Raw genomic sequence first — 23,232 nt, 5'->3', positions numbered from 1 at the left:
AAAATGAAAACTATAATATCATGAACTCCAATGCCATGGTCAACATTTTATGTATATATATATATATATATCAAAAAGATTTTAATAATTTTACAATACCAAATGATTTTAAAATAGTTTCACCAATTTAATAATTAATTCTAAAAATTAAAAGTTAAATAAAAATAGAATTTGACTGTGTTAAACTAATGACAACTTTTAATTTATAAACAGAAAATCAAATTAAATATAATGAAAATCGAATCAAACATCATGGATTGAATGAAATTAGTAGCATATTCTGTTTAAGGATACCATCATTTATTCCAGATTTGATAAACCCGAAAAGAAAAGAAAAAACCAAGCAAACACACTGAAAATGAAAGGAAAAAGAGGCTATCCTTTTCATTTATTATACAGCTCCTAAATGGATCGCTTTCTGAAGCAACTAAAATCCCAGTAATCAATCTCAAGGAGTTCCCGTTTGGGAAGGTGTTGGAGATTCAACCGAGGCGCATCGGCAGCTACAGCAGCCTCCGCCTGGTGGTGGTGGCCCGCAACATACACACGCTGGACAATAAACTGCAACACCCAAATTCATTGTTAAAACACATGTATTGAAACAAACTATGTATGTGGTGGTTTACAGGTTTTTACCATGACGACGAGACATAGCACAAGGTAACATGGGAGACAAAACCAGAGAGAAAATAACAAGGGCTATCAGTACAGATGTCGAGTTGTCCCCTGCCATACTTGCCAACAACTTCAAAACTATGTGATAGTAGGACTAGCTGCTACAAATTAAGAGTTACTAATCCACCCTATTTATATTCACTTCTCAATCAAGTCTTAGAAATATGGATATGAAAGTGGCCTTCGATTTAAATATATGAGTACCCATTTTCCAATCAAAACTGTGATCTGGTCCAATATTCAAACATGTCTCGGTCTCTTTGTTTTCTACTACATATAATTTTCCTTTTTCTATGTTCTTTCCCCCTGCATTTCCATAGGTGAGAAATTCCCAAGTTCTTTTTTTATACATTCAATGAAGACTAAAAATTTTACTTGACTCACCTACTTTTACAAATTAGTCAGATGTCATATATACTGCTGAAACGAGGGGTGATACAGTCTGACTTTTGCAATCAAAGAAATCTGCCAATTCCACCTTAAGAAATTATTTCAGAAATAAATTTTGATAAATATTGGGTTTGAGCCTACATCCATCCGTCTTTGACCACCAACCATCCTTAACTTCCTCGAAACGGCAGATTCAACTTTTGGTATCCCTTTTTTTTTCTTTCGAAAAGTTGGGTATCTAATTATTTTTTTCATTTTCATTGAATTTTTTTCATGCTTCCACACCGTCTCAATTAAATAAGTTTCCAGGACCAAATGTCATTCTTTATTCTTCAAATATAAACTTAGGTTTCTTTCTCTTCTAACAAAGTTATTGGGTGAAAACAGAGTTCGTTACAAATAGTGAAGATTAACAGTATTTTTGGGAGCAAAAATTAAAATCTTCTATTTCTATTTTTGACTAAAAAGTGTTTTTACAAAATATTTTTTATCTCAAAAGTATTTTATTTAATAATATTTTTATCTCAAAAATACTTTTGAAAAACAATATTAAACTGGCCTTGAATAGACCATGAAACATGGACGCGTTAGCCATGTAAGTTGACAAAGAGAAGAACTGGTGGAATAAATTAAGCATGACTGAAAATAAGGCTGAGCAAATTTATTTTAGGAGTCAAAATGCTAAAATACCAAAAAGACCCTCGACAAGTTTTGATGATCTCTTATTTATAGATTTTAAGAATAAGAGTTACAAAGCCAAACATTTAATAAGAGTATTAAGATCAATTTTTCAATTATAAAAGAATTAATGGGTTTTTTTTATTAATAGAGTTTTGTTGATAATGGTGAATAGTGAACAAAGCAGTCACTATGTCTCTAAAAGGAAAAGGGAGGAACAATTAATATTACAAGAAAATGTTAAAAAGAAACCTTTTAGCTAATTTCATATTCGACCTACTAATCTAAACTCTTTCAAGCATTCAAAGAGTTAAAATAACCCAAGAATCCTATCATGTTTTGAGGTTATGTCCACTTCTTCTGATTTGGTGAAGTAGTATCATGTGAAACTTATTCTTGAATAAGAATCGTTTTCTAACAAGAATTGTTCTTGATTAAGGGTTGTTCTAACTTCTAACATGTTCCAAACATGAGCTATTCTCAACATAGTTGTAATAGTTCATTTTTAGTGAAATCGGAACAGTGGTTTCGGAACCACAAATTTGAAATTAGAAAATTTAGTTTAATATTATTTTATGGTCTACAGTATGATAGAAATATCGTATAGAAATTTCGTTAAGAAATTTTACCGTTTACATGCCTAATTTGATAAAAAGGACTAAATTGCATTAAGTGCAAAGGTTCTGGTCTAATAGCTAAAGGTATTAAATAGCTATAAAATTTTAAATTAGAGGTCCTTATATAGAAAATAGGCCATTAAAGTGCTTAGTGGTTAAGCATGAGTAGTCATCATTGGAAATTGAATAAATTATTAAGGGTAATTTTGGAAATTAGTGATTAAAGTTATAATACATAAAATAAAATAATCTATTCTCATCATCATCCACCAAAATGAAAAAAAGAAAAGAAAAGAAAAGAAAACCTAGCCATAGAAGCTTGAATTTGGGCAAGCTTATTTTGCTCAATTAGCTATGAATCTTTGTCTTGTTTTTTATGATTTTTATATTTTCGAGATCGTAGTAGCTTAATCTAGCTAACTTGGGTGTAACAGCCCAATTTTCAGTGGTGTCGGAAACAGTGGTTCAAGACCACTAAATCTGACAAGTGAGTTTGAAAATTTTATTATTTATTATTTACGAGTAAAGTGTAATTTTAGAAAGATTTTTAAATTGGTGATTTGTGTTTTAGAAAGATTTATTAGGTAAAGTGGTTTCAAAAACGAGGTATAGAGACCTGGATTTTATAAACCGAGCTGTAAATTTTTAGAGTTATTAAGGTAGTATTAAAGTTTCATTAGGAAATTTTAACGTTTTAATAGTTAATTAAATAAAAAGAACTAAATCAAAAAAGGAGCAAAACTTGCAAATTAAAGAAAGTGATTAAATGGAATAAATGTTAAATGAGGGAGGACTTGAAGGGTAAATAAACGTAAAATGAGAAGGCGGGACGGCATGAGTATAGAAAATAAACAATGAAATAGTGTTAGCTAAGGGTAAAATGGTGAATTAGTTGAAATTAAAAAAATAAAACAATGACTAAATTGAATTTCTAGACATTTCTTCATCATTCGTCAGCCAAAAACAGTCATAGGAGAGGTCTTAAAGCTGGTTTTTCATATTTTTACTTCTGAGTTCAATTCTTGCTCTTTTTTTTGAAATTTTTGTGTTTTTAATACTTTTACAATTAAGTCCAACTAGATATGTCATTAGTTTTTGATTTTATAAGTGATTTTAAAAGTTACCATTGATGAGTGCTAGATGTTTGTGATGAATTAACATGGATTTCAATACCAAACTCTAATATTTAATCTTTTCACAATTTGGTTCTAAAATCAATATCTATCAAAATCACTTGATAAATTCATCATATAACAAAATTAAAGCTCTAAATACATGTTAATTCATCACAAAAATTCAGCAGTCATCAATGGTAACTTTCAAAATCTCTCATAAAATCAAAAACTAATGACATATATAGTTGGACCTAATTGTGAAAGTCTTAAAAACACAAAAATTTCAAGAAAAGAGCAAGAATTGAACTCACATGAAGTAAAAATATGAAAAATCGGCTTTAAGAGCTCTTCTCTGGTTGTTTTTGGCTAAAGATTGATGAAGAAATGTCTAGAAATTCAATTTAGTCATTGTTTTATTTTTTTTTAATTTCAACTAATTTACCATTTTGCCCTTAGTTCACACTATTTCATTGTTTATTTTCTGCACTCATGCCGTCCAGCCTTCTCATTTTAGGTTTTACCCTTCAAGTCCTCCCTCATTTAATATTTATTCCATTTAATCACTATTTCTTTAATTAGCAAGTTTTGCACCTTTTTCAATTTAGTCTTTTTTTTTTAATTAACTATCAAAACGTTAAAATTTCCTAACGAAAATTTAATACTACCTTAATAACACTTCATAAGTATTAATAAAAATATTTACGGCTCAGTTTATAAAATCGAGGTCTCGATACCTCATTTTTGAAACCACTTTACCTAGTAAATCCTTCTAAAACACAAATCACGAATTTAAAAATCTTTCTAAAATCACACTTGACTCATAAATAAAAAATAATAAAATTTTTGAACTCACTCGTGGGATTTAGTGGTCTCGAACCACTGTTTTCGACACCACTGAAAATTGGGTTGTTACATCGGGGATTAATTTGCAAAACTATTAAAGTATTAGGGTTTTGCCATTGACAAATATGCTTGAATTTTGAAGTTTGATAATAGAAAATGAATGGCTGCTGTTAGATAAATAATAACTTTTGTAAAGAGAATTTTGATGGAATTATCAATTAGGGATTAAATTGAAAAAGATGATAAATTTATGGTAAAATTTATGAATTTTGTGAAATATATGGGCTGTTATTAATATGTATAAAATCGGCTAGGCTTGATTAAGGATTAAATTATATGAATTTCATTTTTCGAGCCTAAGGACCAAATTCCAAAGGAATTAAAAGTGAAGGGCAAAATGGTAATTTTTCCAAAATTCCATTTTGGATTTAATTGAATGAGAATTATAGTGAAATGAGTTAAATTCATTCATATAGATCCTATCGGACCTCGTGCAGAGTTAGATTGAGGCAAAGAGAAAATATATGATTAGTTGTCTTCTTATCTACGTACACTTGTCGAGGTAAGTTCGTGTAATTAAATTGTACATTTATATGTTTTAAATTGAATTATTTGTTTGTGAATTGTATAATTTCCATGAATAAATACCGGTTGTATATTCGATAATTATCGAGCCCCGTTTGAACCTTAGGAATTCGTAGGATACAAATGTCATGTCATTTAGGGTCACCGATTTAAGCTCTTATGAGCTTCTCAATACTCAGCTCGTATGAGCTTTCCGTTATTCAGCTTGCATGAGCTTCCCGTTTACAGCTTGTATGAGCATATATGAACATGAATTGACAGATTACAGTTAAGTACACTTCGTGTGTACTACCCGCGTATCCAATGATATTCTAAATGGTTCAACGGGCACAGTTCTATTACGAGATTATATGAGTTCAATATGAATTATTACTGGTATTTACATGAAATAAATGAAATATGATTATTTGATGAATTCAACCATGTATGTTGGATCTTATATGTGATTTTCATGGCTAATATGTTGGTGATCATGTGTTTAGGCTTTTAGCCAAATTGGTTGAGATATGCTTTGTTTACTTACCTATTTTATGGATATATGGTAAGTTAAATCCTGTGTTATACGAACTTACTAAGCTTAAATGCTTACTCTGTGTTATTTTTCATGCTTTATAGTAATTTGGAAGCTCGTACGGGTTGGAAGTTGGTCAGAGCTATTTCACACTATCCATCGGTCCTTTTTGGTCCTTTCAGTAAATTAATTCCAGTTATAATGTCATGTATAGGTTAATTTGGCCAATGTTGGTATATAATTGTTTTGTTGAGATTAGCCACTTTTATGGCTTGTGTTTAGTATATTTTGATGTATATATATATATATATATATATATATATGTGGCCTTACCATATTTGATGTGTGTTTAATATGATAGAATGATGAAAAGTAAAATGTGGTTTGAATATGCATATATGTATTTGGTTATTTAGGTAAGTTTGAATACTTGGTTGTCTGTGATGATATTTCTTGTTTAAGACTTGATTTTGGCTTGTTTTGAATGCCTTGTTGTGGCTTGTTGATGTGTAAAAATGTTGGGTTAGGTTGATGTCAAATTGGATGAGAAATGTGGCTTGGAAATTTATCTATTTTTGTATACGAGGGCGTGTGTCTTAGTTGTGTCTGACACACGGCCAGGTGACATGGTCATGTGTCCCCTGTATCTTTTAAATTGTGTAAGTTAGTATGCTCACATGACCTAACACATGGGTGTGTGACTTAGCCGTGTGGCCCAAGTCAGGGAGTTATACGGGCACAGACTCGGGCTAGGACATGGTCGTGTGTCCTTATTTCGAATGCCCACACGGCTGGAGACATGGGCGTGTCTCCCCTGTAGCTTTGAAAAAATTTAATATTTTCTAAAAAATTCTTTGAGTACTCGATTTAGTCCCGACTTGTTTTTAATGCGTATTTTGGGCTTCAATGGCTCGCATAAGAGACAAAATGTTTGATTTCAACTTGTTTTTAACATGAATGTTATATGATATGAAATATCTGTTTATTTGATCTGTAAACTCCGGTAATGCTTCATAACCCTGTTCCAGCGATGGATATGGGTTAGGGGTGTTACAATAGTTGTTCTTGGTTGAGATTGTTTCAAACAAGAGTTGTTATCAACATTTTTTTTGTTTTTGTGGTTTTACTTTTCTTAAGAGTTTGTTCTAAATAGTGACTATTTTTGAAAAATATTTGTTATAATTAGAAGTTGTTCTGAATATAACTATTATTGAAGTGTAGTTATTATTATTAGTATTGAGTTGTCGGTTCAATTGTCAATACATAATAATTAAATCATTTCTCTTATGACAATTGACTCATGACTACGTTCCTTTTTCATTAATCATGTAATGTCAATGAGATGATACCATTTACCCTTATAAGGCTATGATTCCATTGTTGTGGAAGATGCTACATCATGTAGAAGACATATACCCAACCTATCAACTTTTGATTCCTTATCTGTTTGAACTTAGGCTTTCATTATATCAAAGAATACGAGTCACGCATATATAGTCCATCATCCACCGAGAATTAAGGTATGTCACATTATAGATGTCACAAGTGAATAAATCCATAAATGGATTTAGGATAAATTCAACTTGGATCTTATCTGATGTATTGTCAACCCAAACAATGAAATTTATGTCTCTATTTTCTAGAAGTCATCAGCTTCGATGCTCAAGACAATACATTTCTCCCATTGGACTTAATAGTCGACATAATAGTCTTTCAATCAATTTGCTCAATTTCAATTAAACTTCAAATTGTTATGATTATCTACTAATATAAATTGTCTTCTTGCATTATGATTCGATCACATAATACAACTTAATATTAGTTAAACATTAGATAATCAATAACTCAATATTTGTTTACATTTTGTTTTCCATGTAAAATTTGTTGAAGACATATACAAATGATATAAATATATATGATGGAATTTTATTTAAATCAATCTATTTGAAAAATTGCAAGAATAATGACAAATACACTACACTTAGGGCACTAAATCCTAACAACGTCTCACTTACCCTAATGAGGTAGACAAGTCATATTTCGGATTCACATACCCTCTACATATTTCTCAAAACTCCTAGCCACCAGAGTCTTGGTAAGCGAATCCAATAGGTTGTTCTCAGATGCAATTTTGACTACACCCACTATTCCATCAACTATTGGCTCTCAAATAATGTGATATTTCCGATAGATATTTTTTGTCCTTTTATGTTTTTGTGCTTATTTAGTATTAGTTGTTTCTATACTAATAGCAATTGACATAAAAAAAACAAACCAAACAATTGGTTTTTTATTTGTTCTTAATTTTTCCCTTAAGCATAGTAAAGATGTTCACTGATAAAGTGAATATTAGAAATAATAGAATATGATAAAATTACATTAAATGTTGATTTGATTCAATTTTCAGAAATTGTTAATATTATTTTATTTTAACATTTTGCATATACAAATAATTAAATTTATCTAATATAAAAATAAATTGATGTATATATATATAAATTATCATCAAACCTATGTATATATAATTACCTCAAATTAAAATTCATGTATCAAATAATATTTGAATCAAAATTCATATATAATTTTGATATTTATTCCCTAAAACCACAGAAAAATTGCTTATAAGCATATTCAATTCAAGGATACCATTATTTATTTCAGAAAAACACACAGAAAAAGAAAAGAAAATAAAGGATCATTTATGTAGCTACTAAATGGATCCCTGAAGCAACTAAAATCCAGTAATCTATCTCAAGGAGTTGCCATTTCGGAGGGTGGAGATTGAACCGAAGCGCATCCGCAGCTACAGCAGGCTCCGCCTGGTGGTGGAGGCCCGCAACATACACAAGCAGGACATACAACTGTAACAGAGAATATCAATATTAAAAAATCAAAACCCTTAAGCAAACTGCCTCAAATTTTCCGGTCAGGAATATATGTACACATATATATGTAGTGGTTTACAGGTTTGTACCAGGAGGACGAGCCGTAACACAAGGTAACATGGGAGACACAACCAGAGAGAAAATAACAAGGGCTATCAGTACAGATCTTGGGTACTCCCCTGCCATATTTGTCAGCGACTTCAAAACAGTGTGATAATAGGATTTGATGGTACAAATCCAGCATAATTATATATACTTCTTAATAAAAGTCTTAGATATGGATATGTATGAAATTCGTCTGCAACTTGCATATTTTTTATTTGAGTACCAATTTTCCAGTCCAAAACATGACAATTTTTTGGTACATCAGTAATTTTTCTATTTTATTTCACCTACACTTGCCATTTTGTTATTCTTTTTATTACACAGATTACAAATTACTGTGGGTCAGATGCTTCTCTCGATTAATGCAAATACTATTATTTTTTGTGTGTATTTTCATTTGATGAAGTGTTAAAACAAAGTTTTCGAATAAAATAAAAATAAATGAATTTATTACCGACAATTTTGTCGTCTTCAGGGAAAAAAATGTTGGACTAAGGAGTTTATTGATTTTATTTTAATATATAAATGAAAACTCCCGTACACATTTTTACCAAGTATTTGACTTTTCGTTTTAAATATTCGTCGGTTTTTTTCAGTCAATGCTGTGGTTGACGTTATCATGATACAGAAATATGTTTGATACGATAGATATCAAATAATATTGGTTAAGAAAAATAAATAATACTAATTTGGTGGACAATTGTTGAAACGCTAGAATTACTTTCATTACAAGGCAAATAGATAAATTCATTGCAACCATTATTTTTTATACAGGCTTTTGGCAAAGCAACTATGATGACATCTCAGTCATCAAATTATTCTATATGTATAAGAACGCTAGCTAGTTGACCGCCTTAGAGCCCAGCTGCCGAGGAATTGAAGTGGCGAGTGAGAAAGAACAAGGATTCACCATCTTAGTTTTGCTGGGAAGTACTGCAGGGGAATAAACAAAATTGCAATTGCAGGACACATGATGAGGATTAGGAGGAATTAACTCAAGTTTCAAATTGTTCTTACCTTTTCTATGAGGGAGAGATAGTATGGCTTCACCTTTTCGACATCGATCCGAACTTTGCTCTTGCTGTAAAGATCATATTTGCTGCACAAATTGTAAGTTGACCAAAAAAAATATTCAGTATAGGGTAAAAATCAGGATAAGGAAATGGACTCTAGGTACTGTGATTGGAATCCATGTCATACTTGAATACTTCGAGCCACTTGAGATTCTCGACATCCTCCCCGTTCATCAGTTGCTTGTATGACCCTGACCTATGCAAGGCTGCAACATAAAGGCAAGTGACTCGGTTCAATTTATAAATTGGAATTGAAATAAGGCTTCGAAGACCTGAAACTTTTTAAACTGGGGACTCGGTACTTACCATAAAATGAATGGTATCTGATAATGAAAAGAGCTGCTGATGGCAGAGTTGTATTGTTCTCTTTAGCCACCTGAATATATTATAGATTCCAAAATTAGTTCGTATCGTCGCATTTCTCGATGCTAAAAAGAAGGCGTCGGAATTCATATCCTACCAGATACATGTAGTCATCATGCCCCCATGACATCATAACATTGTTAAGTCCACAGCCCTCTGAGTACACTCCATATTTAGTGTTGTAAGCAGGGTTGTGGTAGTCTGGATTTTCCTCAAAATACTGTAGCCACGATATACTAGGATCAGAGATTATAAGATGTAAAGATATATATAAACTTGTTCTTTTTATGATATAAAGGTTTAAAACCCAAAAGGAATTACCTTGTGGTGAACAATTGATTTGTCAAAAGCACAGCCAACAGGATATGTATCACCTAAAACACCAAGGATCATGATTTCATATTTAGAAATACAATGAAGTACTATTATAAACTATTGCAAATAGTAAACCAGACTCACCAACAACAGCCCACTGAGGAAGCCCTCCAAAGCTAGGATGAAGAAGCACTTTTCCAAGGTCTAAACCCCATAAACAAACAGAACAATAGTTAATAATACACATATTTTGCAAACCATGAATCTTAATTCTAGAATCTCAAGAAAAAAAAAAAGTCCCAAATAATTACCATGGATAAGGCCTGTGAGGTGCAGCCAGTCCTCATCAGGATAGTCCTTTCGGATAGCCTCAGCTGTTTGCAGCAAGTGTTCAATCTGAGGCTCATCCAAGTCAGGGTCACTCTCATCAACCACATCATTAAGAAGTTCACAGCATTCCCATATGCTCATCTCCACCTTGTCTAAATTTCCATACTCTTCTCTCATTCTCTTGACCTGCAAATTGAGTTGAATTTATTTAGTCCATACTTGTGTCAGGGAAGATAAAAAGTGATGGCACATAGAAGCACAGGATTACATACAAAGTCATATGTCTGGTTGATATGATTGGTTCGATAGAAGTTCTCAACACCCTGTTGCCTCTCACTTTCAACATGATAATCTCTGCAGTTTGCAAATACAAAGTGGACCGATCAAGCACACACGTTCTCAAGGCACGTATAGAAGTATTCAACCAGGTAGAAAAGAAAATTTGTTGTTGGTGCATTTCTGGGCCATGTCATGGGAATATGTTAAACATTAACATGGACCAAGACAACATAATCTAGCTCAGGTCTGAAATAAAGGCTTAAGACCAATAAATGATGAAGGCCTTCTTAGTCATAATTAATTTCGATTTGCTTTACTACTGTTTCCGGATCACAGAAATATGCACATCATCAAAAAAAAAAAAAAAAAAGAGGGAAAGATGGGTCCTTTGTCATTTTTCCTTGATGGGGAAATAAAGTATATAGCCTTGATTGATTTGATGAATGCGTAGATTTTGTTCATATTTTGGTACTATTATCCATACGGGGCTTTCAACAGAATTTTGTTGATGTACGTCCATTTGGCCATTGGCCTTTGCACTTATAGTTACAGCAACAACAAAAAGTTCTACCTAAAGGTGTGGCCAAAAGAGTTAGTATGTGGCATCATAAATCCCCCATTCAACACCCCTTCTTTCTCAACATCATCGGCCTTGTTAAACCCCGCTTCAATTCCTGATATACAAAACCAAAATCACCAAAAAGAAAAAAAAAAAAAAACATATTCCATACAATTATCTAATGACTTAAAATTATATATGCATTAAAATCCCAGAACTCAATAACTTAAAACAGATGTTTCTTTTATTTTTTTTAAAAGCAAAAAATTATGAACGAAGTAAAACATAAACCTGCTTTTTTTTTAAAGCCAAAAAATATATAAAATAACAAATAAAATCACATTGAACACCGAAAGCTTATGGGATTAGTGGTGAAAAAAGAAAAGAAAATCATGAATAATTACCAAAATCAGGTTGATCAATGAGGATAGTCATCTTGAATGAAAAGAGAAGCGAACTCCAAATATCTAAACAAAAAACAATTTATAGTGATATTAAAAGAAGTTGAATGGTGCATGAAGCAAAATATCAAGGTATTTATAGTCAGGTGGGAAAAGTCCTTGATAGAGAATTTCCAGATCCTGTGTCCTTCCCTGAAAATTTTATGTCCTTCCCTGAAAATCTATAAACTTTGCTTCCTTATTCATTATCTTTTTTGTGATGTAGAAATGTTTGTTTACAATAATGTTAAGAGTCTTTAGAGTAAAAGAAGCAAAGCTCCAGTGTTGCACTGCAAGTTGGCAAAGAGGAGACCCAGATAACTGGGAAATAGCTGGCTTTATTTTATTTACTTAATATTTGGTTCCTATCTTTAGACCAAAATATCAATGTCACGGCTGAGTCAGCTTATCGTTGGATGCCACAAATTTAAATGATGATGTCATGTCCACTTGATGTGGTGGCACCCCCCCACTGGACTTTCTTTGTACTTATTAGGCGTTTCAACGTGACCACTGCCTTCCTACATTTTTTGACGGGTCCCACTGAATAAAATTAATGGCTCAGGTAACCACACCTTTACGTATAGTCGGAACCCTTGCTATATATTTTTAATAATCATATAAATATTTTTTATACAATCAAAGCTTGTATTATAATTTAAGAGAAGGTATCGAAACCATTAAGATTCAAACCTTAAGCTTTAAGTTATTTGTCGAGTAATTTTGTTTTATATCTTATTAATTAAAATATTTAGATATTTATACATATTATCATAGTTCATGATAGAACTTTACTGTTTTGTCTTAACTCTATTGTTTTTGGCACTGACATTCTGTGATAATTTCAGGCTCGCTGGACACGTATTTCACTCTGGGTTGTCTATGGAGCACGCAGTCCTTTCTATTCCTAGTATTGTCATTCCTTGCAAGCTTTAGGCCTGCTGGGCACATGTTTCATTTTGCGATTTCCTGCGGAGCATGGTCCTTCTTCTGCGAGTTTCTTGGACGAACGCAAGCTGAGACTGCGACCTTCCCTTAGTTCATGTGAGTTGGGTCCACGAACACCTCTTGATGTCCTTTCGTGGTTCGCTTCTCACTCGATCATCTAATGAGACCATTTATTCTTTTGAATTATTAATATAATATTTTTTTCGAATTTATAAGTATAATTACAATTATAAATTATGCATATTCAAATTAATTATAATTAAAACCAAATATTATAGAACAATCTAATTTTAAATGTTATATTAGTTATTTTATTATTTTTAAAATAATATAAACGGATCTAGTAGTCTAAATAAATCTAAAATGAAAATCTAAATTACTTAAAAAGGTGATTTTAAAATTTATACTTTAAAATTTGGATTTAGATTTAGAAAATAATGCAAATTGATAATACATATAAAAAAATAATGTATTCGTGGCTATTTCTAAACTATATTCAATCTAAATTTTTGGACAGCCAAGCCAACGTCAGAGGTGAGATGTGGCAGTCGCATAGACGTACAAACTAGGTCTGAGAGTAGGGGAGTGGGACATGTGTCATTGTTGCAGACTGGAAATTAGCTAAAAATTGACCCAATTTGGGTGGGTTTGGTGGACATCTACCATCACAAATCTCATATTTGAAAATTGTATGGATTAGCTAGATTAAATTATGTTTTTTCTTTTTCTTTTTATCACACTCAATTAATTTAATGGATTTAGTTTTTTAATATCATTTAAAATATCACATTATTTCTATTAAAATAATTGTATTTTTACTTATTAATTTACATTAGTTAAGCAATATTACTATTCTTGACAGACAAGGGTTACGGCTCTTGAAGAATCTCTACTCTCTGCCTGCTAAATTTTGTAAAATCAAATATCATGATAGAGGTTTTTTGAAGCTACCGAAGGGTACAAGTCCTTTTTTTAATATAAAATATTAAAATTAATAAATTAACTTAGAAATACTATTTAATGGAAGAAAGATTTGAAAAATAAAAAATAATAATTATTTTTATTAATTGTTAATATTGTATTATGCTGGAACTTTTGAGTGTTATATTATGTGTTAGAATAAGTTGTACAACGTGATTATCTCTTAATGTCCCATAGACTATTTAAAGTGATGTTAAAATAGGTGTATACTCCAAAAAGTACTTTCGAGTTGACATTATTGACATTAAAAGATAATGTTTTTAGGGTCAAACTAACAAAGGAATGAATCTTGGTTTGAAACTCTTGTTTAATTAACTAAATTTCCTTGTGATAAAAGTCAAAGTCTTTATGTTGTCATATTTGACTCTTGATTACCTCACCAACATTTTAAAATAACTATAGTCATTTTTTCGTATAATTTAGAGTAAGAGGTAGAGAAATTTGATATGCTTGGAAAAGTTATCATTATCCTTATTTTATTTTTATATCTTAAGAGTTTTGAAGCTGATAAAAATTGCTTTATAAATAATTTTATTTAAATATTTTTCAAGATAATTTATGAAGATAATTATTAACATTTAAGCATGTGATAAAGACTCATTTTTTGGTTGTTGATCATGTTGAAGTAAAACTTATAAATAGGTCAATGGTTGATTTCTTAATTAGTCATTTGGAGGTAGGGTTAGACACTCCTTGTTAGGGTTTTTTATGGAGAGATATTAAATGTAAATGAGATATTTGGCAAGAGTGGTTTTTAATGAGTTTAATTTTGAAATTGTAATTATTTATTAGAAGAGATAGATTGAGTTTTAACCAATAATTGTACCAGATGAATTGTTGAATAAAATCATTGCTTAAGTAAAACTTCATAGTAAGATTGGTAAATCGGAATTTCGTTAACAAATATAATGTACTATGCAAACTCTTTAGTTCTGTACAAACTTTTATTCCAATAGAAAATAGAACGAAACAAATCACATAAATGATGTAATGCAAATCTAGAATAATCTAATTGAGAATCTATGCACAACATTTACGCATGATAATAAATTTATTTTTAGTTGAATGGTACAAAAACAAATATAAATAAAAAAAAATATGCCCATCAAGTTTATGCATTAACTTAAGATTAAATAATATAAGGTACATATTGTTTTATAAAAATAATTAAACCAGCAAATATAAATTAATTTGATTTATACAAAATTTAGAATTGATTTAATTATAAGTAATCGTAAGTCGTAACTCAGAAGTGCATACATTTTCAAACAGAAAAATATGCTAATATTAAATTTTCTTAAAGACCATGTGTAATTGTAACAGGAAAAAGTTATTTTATCATATAATTCGAATGAGTGATTTAAAAAAAAAGATTATAATAAATATTTTTAATATTATTTTATTATTATATAATTATCAATTAATTTTTTTTAATTTCAAAATATCATATCAAAGAAAATTTCAAGGATGATAACAATTTAATTTTAAATTTTAAATTCTAAACATAAAAAATTATATTTCAAATATACAAAGTATATAAAAAATAAAATATATTCTAATTTTTAAACTTTATTTTATAATTTGATAAAACAGACAAAAATACAAATTTTATTAATTTATATTATGTCAGAAAGTGCTTAGAAATTTATCAATTTTATTTTATAGTTTGTTGTCACTATCTGAGCTCTTCCCCACCCAATGTATTAACAAGTGTCATAAAAGCAAGGAAAATTTGCAACAACGATGACACATACATAAAATATTATTTAAAAACTAGAAGCCTTCTGAATTTCGTATTATTATATTTCTCATTTTAGTGCTAAATAATTTTATAATTACATCTAAAAGTTGAATTATTTAAATTTTTAATAATTTTACTAAATTAATCAATTAAATTCTCATAAAATAAAATTTTAACGTCATAATCTTTTAGTGTTAGCTTATCGTTTTTTATCATGTCAATAGTTAATGGTGAGATTTCAAAGGGACTTAATTTTGGATTTTATTTTATTTTAATTTGGAAAGTGAGATTTTGGCGATTGAAATATTTTGAAAGAAGAGGCTGTACCTGTACTGTAGTGTGGTGCTTTACAAGCAACGGTGAGGGAAGAGGTCGAAAGGAGGGAGGGTTTAGAATTTTAAGCCACGAAAAAGAATATTTGCTAAATTTGTTATTTACTTATTAGTATTTGAGAACTTCAGCTTCAAGTAACTTGGTATGTACGTCTAGCAATTTCAGTGCATGTATCAGCATTTTGTTATATATAGATTTTGGTGTTATGCCATGAAGGCTTGAAGGATCAAAAGTCTCCTCTCTTCAATATTTTATGGATTATTTTATTATCGATTGACATTCCATTTCAAAGAAATTTTGTTTTTCATGTTTATATTTCCAAGTTCCTTCATAAAATGATTTATTATATACCCAAGGCATGACTTGAATGCAGTGTTTAAGTGTGTTGCTAAAAACTCTAATTAGGAGTAAAGTCCAATTTTATTATGAAGATAGGCTGTTCACTTTCTCTATTACTATTTTTGTCTCAATAACATTACCATAAATATGTTTTATGTGCAAATATAATATCTTTAACATCTACAAGTTTAAATGATTTTTTTTTTGGAAAAATTATTTATTCTCAAAATAACTACTTTCGAAATTTTATTTAAGAAATGCATCATAAAATTGTGATAATTGGCCCTTTAGGATAAAAAAAGAGATGAGGAAAAGAATTTTATTTTAATATTTTGATTGTTTTTAAGTCTAATTCCAATGTGGAAGTTAGTTTAAGATGTTAACTATTTCTCTTACTTTTCTTTTAATTTTTAATATTGTACTATATAGGTTCAAATTTGAATATAGTCCATGTATTTATCAATTTACTTTTATTTACTTAATATTAATCTTTTTACTTTTTAATTTGCTCATTTTCTTTCTCTGTTAATTTTTTCCATGGACTCTATCAAAATATTAAATACAATCACAAATTTAGTCCCTCAATCTTTACAATTTTTATTAATTAATCCATACTCTCTTTTTCTTATATAAAAATAGGGTAAACTACAAAAATAGTCACTTTTGTTTGCCTCATGTTACATTTTATTCACTTATGTTTGAAATGTTACGTTTTAGTCACTTATGTTATTATTTTGTTACGAAGTGATCACTCTTCCGTTAAGTTCTGTTATCTCCCTAACGATAATCCTATGTGACAGTCCAACTAGATATTATTGAATCTGCTAATACGTACTTCATTCGGATGAAGTATATATTAGCAAATTCACTAATATGATTATATATATATATACACACATATACACACGCATGTATCACATTACAAAAATAAAATTTTAAATACTTATACCTAATAAAACATGTATCTCATTACAATAATAGTTATTTTCTAAATAACATATTGTTTTATAATTTTATTTCTTATTTGATATTTTAATTTAATTTTAATAATACATACTTTATCCGAATGAAATATGTGTTAGCAGATTCAGTAATATCTAGTTGGATGCCATGTAGAATTACCGTTAGGGAGATAACAAAACTTAACGGAAGAGTGATCACTTCGTAACAAAATAATAACATAAGTGACTAAAACGTACCATTTCAAACATAAGTAACTAAAATGTAACATGAGGCAAAGAAAAGTAATTATTTTGAAGTTTACCCTATAAAAGTATTAAAAAATTAAAATTATATAAAAATTTATAGACTAATTGAAATAATTTATAAAATTCTCTAAATGTGCCAAAGAGTTAATGATAAAAAACACTGAAATTAACACCAAATTAAAATCATTATTCAATTAATTATGAGTTTATTGTTACAAATTGAAAAACTAATTTTCTTAATAATAAACTTTAAAAACTCCCTTTCAACTCTTCACACTTTCTTCTTTCATATAAATTTTTAAAGTTTTTAATAATTAAAGCAAAAATAGAAAAATAGAAATCAAATTGACAAAATTTGTGAAGCAACTGATTTGTGATCGTACCTAATTTTTTAACAGAGTTAATAGAAAAAGTTGACAAATCTAAGAAGTACAGGGACCAATTTTGGGCAAATAAAAGTAGAGGAACTAAATCCGCACACATCAATAAGTATAGGGACCATTCTCAGAATTTAACCTATTATATACACACACACTTGCACCAGGATGGAATAATGATTTTGGTGGTTAAAATACTTAAACAAAGGAAGAGATTAGCTAATTATACAACAGACTTCTCATTACATTAGATGATTAGAAGTTCTCTACTATCAGGCTTGTGCCCAACACAAGGCTGAAAAAGTTCTAATGCTCCATTGAAATGGGAGGAAAAACAATGAGTTCAAAATTTCATTCTCTTAGCTGGACCTTGATCTATGATGGGATCAACAGCAGGAGGCTGAGGTTCTGCTGTTTGCTGGTTTTCTGGCTCTTTATCTGCTTCTGTTGTAGGCGGAACAAAGCCATCTGGAAACGGAGGTGGTGGAGGGGCTGGTGGTAACTGCAATTGTCACACACAGGTTCTTCTCAAAAACATCAAGAAATCACCGACACTTCTTCCAAAATCAAGAGGGACTACTAAATTTCATCATAAAAAAATGTTGTGATTTCTGATTTATCACAGTTTACATGAAAGTACGTGAAACCAGTATGAATTCTATACAAACATAATTGGCCAAAAACAATCTATACAAACATCAGCCGAGAGGCAAGACAAGTGGACAACAAAACAATAAAATCTGAAATGAAAAATGTTAGTCCCTTGAATTACGGATCCTATACATTGTAGACATTAAGATGAATATATGAGCATATGTGAAAATATTACATTACATAGGTTACCTTTCGCTGTAAAGAGGCAAGAATATGATCCACACGCTTAACTTCCTTGAAGTCAATTGCCTCTTTACCACCCTTTGGTTCCGAAGTTTCACTTTCATTTTCAGTATCAACTGCATCAGAAATTCAATTCAAACAGTGTAAAAAGGCAACAATGGATTATGTGGCCACGTACAGGAATGCATCCTTACAGAGTTTAAACAGGGGATGTCAATATTAAATTTAAAGGAAAAGGGGAAAACCAAAAAAATGGTGGGGGATTTACCATATCCAATCTTCTCCAACTTTGATGCAGCAGTTGTAAAAGCTTTTGATATATAATAAAGGGCACGTCCCTGTCACATGGATAATTTATCAATATACAAAAGATGATATGCAAACAAAGACTATATGTGAAGGAACAATACAGATAGAATGATAAATATTTGATGGAAAACAATAGAATTCTATTCCATGAAACTCTATCCACTCATTAAACCCCTTTTTTTTTCCTCTTTGTTTTCATTTCTGGATGTTTTTCTCTTAACAAGAGATTCATTTCGAGGTGAGGAATACAAATGGCCAAGACGTATGAATGGGAAACCAGTTTTGGTAATATTCCAACAAAAAGAATGCTGTAACCAGACTGAGATCAATTGAGTCTTTAGGTGATAGCATTCTTTTGTTATACAGACAAAATAAGAGAGGAAAACAATACAACGGAACTTACAACTCGAGCTGCAAAGACATTGCAAAGTTGTGGTGCTTGATATATCGAACCATCCAAAATATAGTATGCTAGCATCGGTGTTACTTTCTCCGCACTGTCCCTCTTTTGCTTACGGATAATAAAGAGGTGTGGCTCCATAACTTCACTAAGCATGTACTCTATCCCAGTCATTTTCCTAGATTAAAGGGAAAATGAAAATCTCATTACTGATCTTATAAGTACTAAATCTTTAAACTATGATTCTTCGCCATGATTTATGATATAATCATCACGTTTTCCAATCAAATGAAATACTTCAAGTTAACTATTTGGTAGGTATCAAAACATTTTCCAAGTAGATAAAATGCCAATCACAAATATGCAACTATGCGTTCCTGTTCCTCCGGCAGATTGCATAGAAAATGCCTCATCTTCGGGTAAAAATAAAAAGCTAATATTGACCTTTGACATACCCAGATCAATATTTGTTTAAAACTCCAACTGAGTTTCATAAATTTTGACATTTTCAAGTCCAAGAAATAAAACAAAAAACAAAATCTAATCTTGCAACATGCCAACGAGAATTAAAACCCAGGCTTTAAATTTTCTTACGAAAGTTGAGAGATGTCAAGAGGGTGAATGGATTGCATCCTGAGCTTCTCGTTGTTGCAGGTCCAATCATAGAACGGAGATAGGGCAAAGTAATCGAAAATTAGGTTTCGATCAAGAGGGTACGTGTTTAGCCACAATTGGTCTCTGAAACATATACCTGTCATGTCCGTTCCAGGAGGCTGCATCGCTGGCGGCGGTGGTGCTTCAAAGTTTCCCCCTGCTGCCGCCTGTGATGGCGCTACCGGTGGCGTCGCCATTTTGGGGCTATGTTTTCGGGTAGGTTTTAGTTGGAATTTAGCACTATATTTCAGCAATCATCCTCTTTAACGGTATGAGGGACCAAACGACGTCGTGAGTAAAACGGACAACAGTATTTATGCAAGGTTTTTTATAGAAATTTTTCCGATACAATGAGAAAGATAAGTACATGTGTTTTTGTACTTTATTTGAAACCATACACATACCTTATCATTGTCATCATGACTTTTTGTTGTTATAATAATTCATAATGGAAAATATTCAAACCCTCCAACCACATGAATCAATTAATATATTGATTCGGATTAAGAAAAAAAAGCGATTTAAGTTATACGCCGCTTTCAATTAACTTTAAACTATGAACTGATTAAATCAATACTAATTTTCGATCCAAACTAAAAAAATTCAGTCCAAATTCATTAAAAGTACAAAAAAACAAATCTCACCCAACCTGAAATAAAAATAAACTAAACTTAAAAAATAACCCTAAAAAAATTGAGTAAAAACTCCATATCTACCTACAAAATTGATTCCTTCATCTTTTATAAGAAAAGAAAAAAAACTAAAAGTTTTGGGTTTCACTCTTTGTTGTCATCCCTGCTTTATTTCTCTTCTCTAATTTTTAAATATATCCTCAAATGTTGAGAAATATGAAATGTTTTCAAGGATGCAAAGAAGAAAGGTTGATAAAAATATAGAATAGTAGTTTACACATAGGCTTTTAAAACTTTTAAATTAAAGTGAGTTTCTTTTATTCAATTAATTTAAAATTATCTTTAAAATAAACAATTTAACTAATATCCATTATGAAATGTGACTATTGATTAACTGAGTATTATATAAAAAACTTATTATATTTATTATTTTCATCGATTAAATTGGAACTGAGTGATATGATGAATTTAATTATCGAGGTAAAGCATGCATACCCTTTTTAAAGTTTGATAAAAAAAATGATTTACATCCTTATGGTTTATTTATTAAATAATTTTATTTCTATTCTATGGTATAAGAAAATTAATTTATTAATGGTGTGTAAAGTTAAACAATATCATATACATATGTATACACTAGACATATAAATACTAACTTTTGTTTCACTCACAAATCCCATATTTATAGTATTTTTTAATTTATAAAAACAAAAACATAATCATAATAATATAATTTTTATAAACCAGGAATTGTGATAATTTTCAATTGAATTGAGATACAAAATAACCCCAACTCAATAAAAAAATTATTATAATAAGGATGGATAAGAAATGTAATATAAATTTTTAAAAAAATCTCAAATATTAAAGATCTACTACACCAACCCGCAAAATCTTTGGAATAAATTTGGTTAAGAAGAATCCAAAATGGTTTTTCTTTTCTGGCCCAACATCTTCCGCTTGAGGTGAACAGTTATCAGTTTCCTTTCGTATGATTGTGGTGAAGCGGTCATTGGTCAATGCGATGCCATTGCCATGGCGATGCTCAACACTCTCCTTTCTCTCTCCAAATCTTGACGTCCTCTAGAAATGCAGCAACTTTATCTGTGAGTGTTTCTACAGCACTGTGGATTTTCTTCCCATGGAATAAGTTCCTCTCGTAAGAGCTGCAATTCATTGTAAAATATTGTCAGTACCGTTTAGGAAACCTGCAAAATAGTGTAATTGTTATCATCTTTACCTCGATGAGGTCATTGCTGGAACCCCAGCTTGACTTGATGAATATGGTTTTGGGTCGACAAATCCAAAAGCAGCAATCGAGAAAAGCTGCATAATCAAATGACTTCCTATAGCAGCATCTCACTCAAAGGGACTCTACATATACTAGTTGAGCAGCAAAATTCTCTCGTAGGTTGGCCAGAATCGAATCCTTGTTGTCTTTAGAAGAAAAAACTAATCACAATATTGATTACTGCTGTAAACATCATCATCATCATCATAATAATAATAATAAGAAATGCTAATTAAAAAACGTACGTACCATAAGTCCATAACACAGTGCACAAGTATCTTTACGGTATGACTGGGTTTAAGGACAGCTTTCGCAGACAAGGGAATCTGCTTTTGTTTTTTAATAATGGGAGACCCAATACACGAGCTTCTAAATCAAGAACGTTGAATGAATTGGTAGAAGCAAATAATGCAACTCCTACATAAAATCCAAACTTAACTTTGAAGTGTTTTTTTTTTTTGGAAAGATTCTAAAATATTAAGATAAAGAGAAGATTAGATATTCTAGATTAATATTCTAACTATATATTAGATATTTATAAAATCAACAACAAGGATGTCGACATGCGACATGTGTCAACAATTCAACGATTTATTAAACTTTATAAATATGGGTGGGAGTTTTTATTCTTACTATGATGTTAGAAAAGAGCCATAAGCAAGAGAGTGAGGTATAGGTAGAAAAGAAAAGAGTAGTGAGATAAGTGTGTGTCATATTGTAATTATATACTTATTAATAAAAGTGTTCTCTTCTTTTGTAATTATACGTCTCAGTTAAGCCTTAAGTTTTTAAACACTTAGTATACTTGGGTCGACTTTAATATATGGTCGGTTCACTACAACAAAACAATCCTAAGACAACACTTTTGGGCCAACACTTTTAAGTGTTGGGATAACCTTGCCGATATACGCTTTGGCCAACTCTTTGTGTAAGAGTTGGGATATGCATGCTTGAGGCAACGGTTAAATAAGAGTCTATTTTGTCCAACACTATGCCGACGCTTTTGGGCCGAAACTTTCCTAAGTATTGGGATAGAATTGTCAATATATGCTTTGGCCAACTCTTTGTATAAAGGTCGGGATATGCATGCATGCCTAAGGCAACGCTTAAATAAAAGTCAGTTTTGTCCAACACTATGCCAACTTTTGTTATACCTTTCCCAACTATATAAAAGTATTGCCATATGAAAGGCTTAAGACGACTCTTTTTGGACTACGCCAACCCTTTTTTGGGTTGTTTAAATTTGTATCTTTAAACAACCTTTTTAGGTATTGGCAAAATCTAATCATATCTTGACTTTTTAGGCGGAGTTGGGAAAATATTAACCTATCACAACTTTTGTTTTTCGTTGGCAAATATTTTATCTAACCCAACCTTTTTTTGTGTTGCCTTTGTTGCTCATAACTTATCTCAACCTTT

General features: G+C 30.6%; 2 protein-coding genes and 2 long non-coding RNA genes across 4 annotated transcripts; all 4 read right to left on the bottom strand.

The window, feature by feature from the left end:
• Nucleotides 1-278: 278 nt before the first annotated feature.
• On the bottom strand, nucleotides 279-1,011 carry LOC128282654 (uncharacterized). The gene is made up of 2 exons (XR_008273004.1): nucleotides 637-1,011; nucleotides 279-561 (listed from the first exon to the last, which is right to left on the bottom strand). It is a non-coding gene; the product is annotated as an uncharacterized LOC128282654 (long non-coding RNA).
• A 6,962-nt stretch (nucleotides 1,012-7,973) lies between these two features.
• LOC108487320 (uncharacterized) lies at nucleotides 7,974-8,725 on the bottom strand. Its single transcript, XR_001871625.2, has 2 exons — nucleotides 8,389-8,725; nucleotides 7,974-8,275 (listed from the first exon to the last, which is right to left on the bottom strand). It is a non-coding gene; the product is annotated as an uncharacterized LOC108487320 (long non-coding RNA).
• Nucleotides 8,726-9,104: 379 nt separating this feature from the next.
• Nucleotides 9,105-12,016, bottom strand: LOC108487319 (inositol oxygenase 1-like). Its single transcript, XM_017791628.2, has 11 exons — nucleotides 11,728-12,016; nucleotides 11,336-11,438; nucleotides 10,758-10,839; nucleotides 10,467-10,671; nucleotides 10,300-10,359; nucleotides 10,162-10,214; nucleotides 9,938-10,060; nucleotides 9,784-9,853; nucleotides 9,605-9,683; nucleotides 9,422-9,503; nucleotides 9,105-9,337 (listed from the first exon to the last, which is right to left on the bottom strand). Exons 1-11 carry the CDS (start codon nucleotides 11,756-11,758, stop codon nucleotides 9,311-9,313), a joined length of 915 nt encoding a protein of 304 aa, XP_017647117.1. The 5' UTR covers nucleotides 11,759-12,016; the 3' UTR covers nucleotides 9,105-9,310.
• Nucleotides 12,017-17,755: 5,739 nt separating this feature from the next.
• Nucleotides 17,756-20,346, bottom strand: LOC108487415 (mediator of RNA polymerase II transcription subunit 6). Its single transcript, XM_017791758.2, has 5 exons — nucleotides 19,831-20,346; nucleotides 19,240-19,414; nucleotides 18,796-18,865; nucleotides 18,534-18,643; nucleotides 17,756-18,192 (listed from the first exon to the last, which is right to left on the bottom strand). The coding sequence occupies exons 1-5, from the start codon at nucleotides 20,085-20,087 to the stop codon at nucleotides 18,034-18,036; spliced, it is 771 nt and encodes a 256-aa protein (XP_017647247.1). The 5' UTR covers nucleotides 20,088-20,346; the 3' UTR covers nucleotides 17,756-18,033.
• Between the last annotated feature and the right edge of the window lie 2,886 nt (nucleotides 20,347-23,232).

Source organism: Gossypium arboreum, chromosome 10 (genome assembly GCF_025698485.1).
Source record: "Gossypium arboreum isolate Shixiya-1 chromosome 10, ASM2569848v2, whole genome shotgun sequence".
Taxonomy (NCBI): domain Eukaryota; kingdom Viridiplantae; phylum Streptophyta; class Magnoliopsida; order Malvales; family Malvaceae; genus Gossypium; species Gossypium arboreum.
The sequence above is the reverse complement of the archived record's forward strand: the minus strand, read 5'-3'. Positions and strand labels throughout refer to the sequence as shown.